This window comes from Salvelinus sp. IW2-2015, linkage group LG35 (assembly GCF_002910315.2).
Source record: "Salvelinus sp. IW2-2015 linkage group LG35, ASM291031v2, whole genome shotgun sequence".
NCBI classification, from domain to species: Eukaryota; Metazoa; Chordata; class Actinopteri; order Salmoniformes; family Salmonidae; genus Salvelinus; species Salvelinus sp. IW2-2015.
The window spans coordinates 6,435,686-6,444,781 of NC_036874.1; the positions used below are offsets into that span (position 1 = coordinate 6,435,686).

At 42.2% G+C, this 9,096-nt stretch overlaps 1 protein-coding gene across 1 annotated transcript in view; it reads left to right on the plus strand.

Annotated features, from left to right (window-relative positions):
• The window catches only part of bms1 (BMS1 ribosome biogenesis factor), a 43,480-nt gene that overhangs the window by 24,858 nt on the left and 9,526 nt on the right, over positions 1-9,096 (plus strand). The window contains exons 16-17 of the mRNA XM_070437459.1: positions 4,300-4,480; positions 4,872-4,930. Coding sequence (XP_070293560.1) covers positions 4,300-4,480; positions 4,872-4,930 — 240 coding nt within the window. The remainder of the gene's footprint in view (positions 1-4,299; positions 4,481-4,871; positions 4,931-9,096) is intronic.

Below are 9,096 nucleotides of genomic sequence, written 5' to 3' on the forward strand. Positions count from 1 at the left end.
ACTCAAAATTAAAGTGGAAAACCACACAGGCTGATCCACTTTGATGTACTGCCTTAAACAAGTCTAAAAACTGAGGCTCGTGTGGATGTGTGGCCTCACGTGCCTGCTATGACCTCCCTACAACGCCCTATGCGATCTCCTGATGTGACTCCAAATCCAGACCTCCATGGGTTGATAAATTTGATTTCCATTGATAATTTTTGTGTGATTTTGTTGTCAGCACATTCAACTATGTAAAGAAAAAAGTATTTAATAAGAATATTTCATTCATTCAGATCTAGGATGTGTTATTTTAGTGTTCCCTTTATTTTTTTGAGCAGTGTATTATGAGTCACATAGGCCTTATCTGAAATTTTGTTCATGTTTTTGCTCACACTTTCTTTTAAATAGAATGTTTTAAGTCCACAACAATGATTAACCACATCAGGAGACCACTTGAGGTCTGGGGRAAAATCTAAGAAACATTTAAATTTGAGTGTAGTTACCCTTTAATTCAACTGCAGGCACTGTTTGGTTAGCGGTGTTTCTGTATTGCACATGAGATGGAGTTTGCAAAACAAATGGCCACTGGATTGATATCATTCTGCCAGGTAAGCGTAGGCTACTTTGTAGCTAGTTAACATTTAATTGAAGGTTTTTGGGAAAACCTTTCCATCTACCAGAAGATGGTTAGGCCCATCATTAGCATCGCACATTTTTCCTGTTGCTTAATTGTTTGAAACCTGGAAGTTTTACTTCATACATTGCTTCAGTAGCCTATAGCCAAAACTTTTTTTTTTTACTAGGCAAGTCAGTTAAGAACAAATTCTTATCTACAATGACAGCCTACACCGACCAAACCCGAATGAGCTGGGCCAATTATGCGCCGCCCTATGGGACTACCAATCACAGCYGGTTGTGATACAGCCTGGATTCGAACCAGGGTGTCTGTAGGGACACCTCTAGCACTGAGATGCAGTGCCTTAGACCGCTGCGTCACTCGGGGGCCCCAAACCCACTATAGAAACGTGGAGGTAATTATTTTACAAAGACTTCGCTCTCCTGTGGTATTGGTTTTCAAATCAACTTTCTTTCATTGTTTAGCAGCCAAAAGCATTGTCCTAGTCACGTTAGCAACCCCTGATCGTTTTTGCATCTTTAGATCTCCCCTCCTAAATTTCTCAACCCTTCTGATAGTGCCTCTACTGCATCACATCGATCTAAAGAAGCTAGCTAGCTACATGGAAGTAAGAGGGAGCGTAAACATCATTGTTTCTAGTTGAGGTCAGTGACAAGTAAAGTGTCCTGGCTTCGTATCAGTTCAAAAGATTGATGAGTGACTGAAGAGACCGCCTAAGAGCTGTGTGGGRTGGGAGAGCCACACAGATCAGCTCAGTCAGATTGCGCAACTGAAAGATGTAAATTCTGCCAATGAGAAGATTGCATAAAATATTCTGCATGCATCCTTCTGATTGGACAAAAAATATGAAAAGGAGCTTCACATCAAATTACATGTCCATTAGTCTCAAATGGAATTCTCGTCTCGTCACATTTTTGTCGACTAAAATTAATAATAATTATAGTTTTATATTAGGTTCTTGGTCACCACCCTGACAAGGCCGGGTTGCTCAGTGTGGTCGAACGGCCAGCTCTAAGCATAATATTTCCATATTCTTTTTAATTTCCAAATGATGGAGAYCACTGGGCTCCTGGAAACATTTTTAACAAATGTAACAGTTTTATACCCTTCTCCAGATATAGTGCCTTTGGAAAGTATTCAGACCCCTTCACTTTTTACACATTTTGTTACGTTACAGMCTTATTTTAAAATGTATTAAATCGTTTTTTCTCCTCATCAATTTGCACACGATACCCCATAATGACTAAGCAAAAACAGGTTTTTAGAAATTGTTGCTAATTTATAATAATAAAAAACTGATATCACATTTATATAAGTATTCAGACCCTTTACTCAGTACTTTGTTGAAGCACCTTTGGCAGTGACTACAGCCTCAAGATTTCTTGGGTGTGACACTACAAGCTTGGTAGACCTTATTTGGGGAGTTTCTCCCATTCTTCTCTGCAGGTCCTCTCAAGCTCTGTCAGGTTGGATGGGGAGCRTTGCTGTACAGCTATTTWCAGGTCTCTCCAGAGATGTTCGATCGGGTTCAAGTCCAGTCTCTGGCTGGSMCACTCAAGGACATTGAGACTTGCCCCGAAGCAACTCCTGTGTTGTCTTGGCTGTRTGCTTAGTGTCATTGTCCTGTTGGATGGTGAACCTTCGCCTCAGTCTGAGGTYCTGMRMGCTCTGGAGCAGGTTTTMATCAARGAWCTCTCTGTACTTTTTTCTCTGTTAATCTTTGCCTTGATCCTGACTAGTCTCCCAGTCCCTCCCGCTGAAAAACATCCCCACAGCATGATGCTGCCACCACCTTGCTTCACCGTAGGCATGGTGCCAGGGTTCCTCCAGACRTGACGCTTGGCATTCAGGCCAAATAATTCAATCTTGGTTTCATCAGACCAGAGAATCTTGTTTCTCATCRTCTAAGATTCCTTTAGGTGCCTTTTGGCAAACTCCAAGCAGGCTGTCATGTGCCTTTTACTGAGGAGTGGCTTCCATCTGGCCACTCTACCATAAAGGCCTGATTGGTGGAGTGCTGCAGAGACGGTTGTCCTTCTGGAAGGTTCTCCCATCTCCACAGAGGAACTCTGGTCACAGCTTTGTCAGAGTGACCATCGAGTCTTGGTGGTTCCAAACTTATTCCGTTTAAGAATGATGGAGGGCACTGTGTTCTTGGATCTTCAATGCTGCAGAAATGTGTTGGTATCCATCCCCAGATCTGTGCCTCGACACAATCCTGTCTCGGAGCTCTACAGACAATTCCTTCGACCTCATGGTTTGGTTTTTGCTGTGACACGCACTGTCAACTGTGGGACCTTATCTAGACAGGTGTGTGCCTTTCCAAATCCATGTCCAATCAATTGAATTTACCACAGGGACTCGAATCAAGTTGAAGAAACATCTCAAGGATGATCAATAGAAACAGGATGCACCTGAGCTCAATTTCGATGTCTCAAACAGTCTGAATACTTATGTAAATAAGGTATCTGTTTTCTATTTTTAATACATTCAGAAAAAAATCTTAGCCTGTTTTCGCTTTGTCATTATGGGGTATTTATATAAAAAAAATATATTTAAATCAATTTTACAATAAGGCTGTAACGTAACAACATTTGGAAAAAGTCAAATGGTCTGAATACTTTCCAGAGGCACTGTATATGCCTCATCACAATTCTATCTCAGAGATCTACGGATAGTTCCCTGGACTTCATGGTACAGCTTCTGCTCTGACATACACTGTCAACTGTGGGACCTTATATAGACAGGTGTGATTCTTTCTAAATCATGTCCAAACCATTGAATTGGCCACAGGTGGACTCCAAGTTGTAGTGATATCTCAAGTAGGATCAAAAGAATTTGGATGCACCTGAGCTCAATTCATACTAAAACACAAAATGTGGGATAAGTCAAGGTGTAAGAATACTTTCTGAAACCAATGTGGTGTTCTTAGCTAGCTTCTTTACATCGATTTCATACAGTCACTACCAGATGGGATGATAGATGACCTATGGAATCTACAAGTTTATCTAACTAGCGCCAGTCTGTATAGCTACTCTCTCCCTAACATGTAAAACTCACCGGCCCCTGACCATCATACTGCTGCAAGCAAGCGGCACCTAAGTTATGCAGCAAGCCAGTTCATAAGTTGAAACAATGTTATTTGAAAAAAGAGTGTACATRTATTTTGACTATCCGGATATCTGAAGAAATGTCATCATATTCGAATCGAGAAATTATTTAAAATGCCCATCCCTAGAATAGGGTGCATTTCGGACACATCCCTTGTTTTCCAACTCTTTCATTTGAATTAAGTAATCTACTGAATTTGAATGGAATTGACCCCAACCCTGCAATGGGTGAGGCAGTCCTTTTGAGAGCACTAAATGTAATGGAAGGTGTTGTTTGTTGAATAGTAGATGTAAATCCCCTCGGCTAAGCTTCTTAACAGACTGGCTAWGTAATGGGCCAAGAACCATGCTTAGTCATGCTTACTGAACTTCCCTAAGTTCATACTTTTTCAGGAAGCAAATGGTTCAACTCATCCCAGTGTTGATTTATTTAAATGTTAACATTGTATTCATTATTCATGTTTTATTTGCATCTTTCCCTATAAATTAAGATCTAAACAAATGGCATGATAAATGTAATTTCTATATAACTTTTCCAAGTGCTTCAAGGTGATCTTTCTCTTGTCCCAGATGCGGTTAAAGAAACATCGATGGCACAGCCGGATCCTGAAAACGCGCGACCCCCTCATCCTGTCCCTGGGCTGGCGTCGCTTCCAGACCATCCCTTTGTACCACATCGAGGACCACAACGGGCGCCACCGCCTGCTCAAGTACACACCGCAGCACATGCACTGTGGTGCCACCATCTGGGGTGAGAGCAGTAATGYGGCTGTAGTTTTAGTATTTGTTAGTTATTTGATTCAGGTGGCACCTTTTTCCTCCATTGCAACTATTCATCAGAGGGCTGTATCACATAGCAGGATCGCTACGTTAACCAGCTAAGTTTGATGCACATTCAGATATAGCTCTTGATTATCTGGTTCCTTAAGAAGCTAAATTGTAAAATATGTTGAGGRCGTTGATCCGGTTATACTATGCCTATATAACTACATATATCTATGAAGTCGGAAATATTACTTTATTTCAGTAAACTGACATGGCCCCTGGTCAGAATTACATGGATCCTCAATCAACTTACCTGTTAGTATATAGGTAAAATAATGAATAAATGTGAAACCTGTCCTTCTCTGCTGTGTTCCCAGGTCCCATCACACCTCAGGGTACTGGCTTCCTGGCTGTGCAGTCAGTCGCAGGAACTAAGGTAAGTACCACAGAGGCAGGCCACAAAGGAAATAATTACATGTAATGTTTTTACACTTGTGGGAATTGGGCTATATGTATAGGGCTATATTGAAATGTTTCTTACAGAAGAAATATAAGATGCATAACCATGGTAGAAATTGAAAGGGAACAGGTTGGAGATTATTTGGAATTTATTAGACCAAAGGTGAGGACGTAACTGGGGCGGCAGGTAGCCTAGTGGTTAGAGTGATGGACTTGTAACCGAAATGTTGCAAGATCGAATCCCCGAGCTGACAAGGTAAAAGTCTGTCGTTCTGCCTCTGAACAAGGCAGTTAACCCACTGTTCCTAGGCCGTCATTGAAAATAAGAATTTGTTCTTACCTGACTTGCCTAGTTAAATAAAAGTAAAAATAAAACTGTTACCTGACACAGTACTGAATCCAAATATTATATTGTTGATACTGTTAAGTTCTAAATAAACTGAGTAAAAAACTCACGGATGCTTAGTGAAGCTCAAACAAGTTTATTCACCCACTGGGTCATACAGCTGCATGAGACAAATAACATATTCACACAAGCACTGGTATATAACGCTTACTCCTATGCTGAGCCCCTCCTTACACATCTGAACAGCCAATACACCTCTGTTGCTATCCAGAAGATTGGTGATAGGGTCTTCCTCACTTCATCTAACCTGACCTCTGCCCAAATTCCTCACTCCTCTCCAACTCACGGTTGTCATGTTGACTTGTACCAGACTGGCTCTTTTCCTCCCATAGGATCCCTGATGGCTAACAATAACATATCCTGAACAATGTAAATGTTCTACATTCCCCTTCTTCTGATATGGTTAAGGATATTTAATATTTTCAAAGTTTAGAGTCAGAACCCATCAATACTATATGCATTACATTTATACTTACATTTCGCAGCTTTATTGATATGAAATCTGAAAATACTCTGGATACATTCAGTAACATAAGTATCCCAGCTAGCTGCAGGGATAGGGGATCTTGTTCAGGTTGTGTTCAAGTTTAGAACATCTGTCAGTTGAATCATTATAGCGCTGTAAAGCGGAGACCCTGAATGCTGAGTCATGTATAGCATGTTACTGTACAGGTCACTGTGTTCCAATTTAAAGCACTTACATTTTACAACCGTATACGGGCTGGAGTGTAGAAGTAACATCCCTGACTTGGATGCAACACAGCAGCCAACCGAGGCACGGCTGAAGACACAACGCGTACAAGAAGTCCTGCTAACGACCTCCGCCCAAGCCATCAACTAGGCAAAAGGAGAATATCGGGAACAGGGTGGAATCCTATTATACCAGCTCCAATACATGTGACAAGGGCTACAGTACATTACGGACTACAAAGGAAGCCGTGATCTGCCCAACGATGCCTCTCTACAAAACAAACTCGATGCCTTTTTATGCAGGTTTCAACAAAAACAACACAGACCCCTGCATGAGGGCCCACACTAATCAGAGGACTGGGTAATTTCTCTCTCTGAGGCTGACGTAMGGTTTTTAAACGGGTCAACACTTAAGAACGCTGGGCCGGACGTTATTCCGGGGCATGTCCTCAGGGCATGCGCAGACCAGCTGGCAGGCGTCTTCCCTGACATTTTCAACCTCTTTGTCCCAGTCTGTAATCCCCACATGTTTCAAGCTGACTACCATCATTCCTGTTCCCAAAAACTCTTAAGGCATCCTGCCACAATGACTACCGCCCTGTAGCACTCACATCTGTAATAATGAAGTACTTTGAAAGGCTGGTCATGGCACACATTAACTCAATCATCCCAGACATCCTGGACCAATTAGAATTTGCATGATGCCCCAACAAATCCACTGACAACGCAATCTCAATTGCACTCCATTTTGCCCTCTCCCACCTAGAAAAAGGGAATGCATACCATGTGAGGACGCTGTTCATTGACTACAGCTCAGCGTTCAACACCATAGTGCCCTCCAAGCTCGGGACCTTGGAACTGAACACCCCCCTCTGCAACTTGATGTTGGACTTCTTGACGGGTCCATCCCAGGTGGTAAGAGTAGGCAACAATACCTCCGCCACGTTGTCCCTCAACATGGGGGGGGGGCCCCCAGGGGTGTGTGCTTAGCCCCCTTCTGTACTCACTTTTCACCCACAACTGTGTGGCCATGCACGACTTCAACTCCATCAAGTTGTTGACGACACGATGGTGGTCGGCCTGATCACCAACGGTGATGAGACAGCCTACAGGGAGGTGGTCAGAGACCTGTCCGTGTGGGACCAGGACAAGAACCTCTCCCTTAACGCCAGCATGACCAAGGAGCTGATCGTGGACTTCAGGAAAGAGGGGAAGGTGCAGATCCACATCGACGGGCCGCAGTAAAGCGGGTCAAGAGCTTCAAGTGCCTCGGTGTCCACATAACTGAGGACTTAACTTGATCCTCTCACACCAGCACAATCGTGGAGAATGCATGGCAGTGCCGCCTCTCCCTCAGGAGGCTGAAATGATTTGGCAAGGCCCCTCAGATTCTTAGGAACTTTTATAGCTGCTCCATGGAGAGCATCCTGACTGGTTGTATCACTGTCTGGTATGGCAACTGCACCGCCCTTGACCGGAAGGCCCTACAGTGGGTGGTGCGGAAGGCCCAGCGCATCCCTGGGAGGACATGCATGCCTGGCAGTGTCTGAGAAAGGCCTGAAATTGCCAAAGACTCCAATCACCCAAAACATGGACTGTTCTCACATCCGGCAGACAGTACCGGTGAATCAAGGCTCCGACCAACAGACTTAAACAGCTTCTATATCTTGGCCATAAGACTGTTAAATGGCTAAACAACTACTCCCCCCCCCCCAATGCTGTTAAATTGATTGCCATTACCTTTAGTATCTATCTATTTTATCCTGCTACCAGTTACTATTACTCTTGTTTACATGTATATATTGCCACTAGTATAATACCATAAGTATTTATATATTCCTGCTTGCAGTCACTTTTCAGCCCTGTTTACATGTACAGTGCCTTCAGAGTATTCACACCCCTTGACCTTTTCCACATTTTGTTGTTACAACCTGAATTTAAAATTTATCAAATTTAGATTTGTCATTCATCTACACACAATACTCCATAATGTCAAAGTAGAATCTTTGTAGCTGAAATATTTTGAGTCAAGTATTCAAACCATTTGTTATGACAAGCCTAAATAAGTTCAGGAGTAAAAATGTGCTTAACAAATCTCATAAATTGCATGGATTCATTTCTGTGTTCAATAATAATGGTTAACATGATTTTTGAATGACTACCCAATCTCTGTACCCTACACATACAATCAATACTAACTTTTGTAGACAAGCCACTCTTTGGCGCGATTACAGCTGTGAGTCTTTACTGGGGTGATTTAATCTACCAGTGAATCTGGTGTGGGAGAAACGCGACTGAACATGAGTTTCTTGTAGGATTTTTTGCCTGTGCTTATGGCTGCCATTCTAGTATTTAGTTTTTATCCCCGGACAATATCGCGAAGTCCTGTAAACGAATGACAGGGCAATACCAACTGATTGATGGGGGATGATATGCAGCCACTACCATGCTGTGAATATGATGAGTACGCTTACTCTGTTGTAGTGTGGTAATTGTCGAAACAAAGAGTTACATTGCTTTTGCTCTTACTTGTTTTGCACTTGTATTGACAGTAATTGCCTAGTTGCAAACAGGATGCTGTTTTGGGAATATTTTAAATACTTTCCTTTATTTTTTTTTTTTCACTCTGGTCGATTTAGGTTGTATGTTGAGTAACTAAGATGTTGTTTGATCGAGGCCCCCAGGTTCTCATATCCGCAACCAATTAAACTCGTGGGTTCAAATCACCAATTGGGCTCCGATGATGAAATGCCTGAGCAGTTTCCTTCCTTTCCTGCAACCGAGTTGGAAGGGACCTGTTAATCATTGTTAGTGACCCTGGGTGTATTGATATCCACCATGCATCATCAAATTATAATTAAAAACGTTCACGCATACTTAAGGGATATTAGCGTTGCTTTTAAAAAAATAAAAAAAATAAAAATAATTTCTGGCATCTCTAGCCAATCGCCATCCTTCTTTGGCGAGCTTGGCAAAACCTCTGTCTTTTATGGTTCAATTTGATGCTTGGAAAATCACTAACTTGAGTAGGTCCTTTTACAGATAAA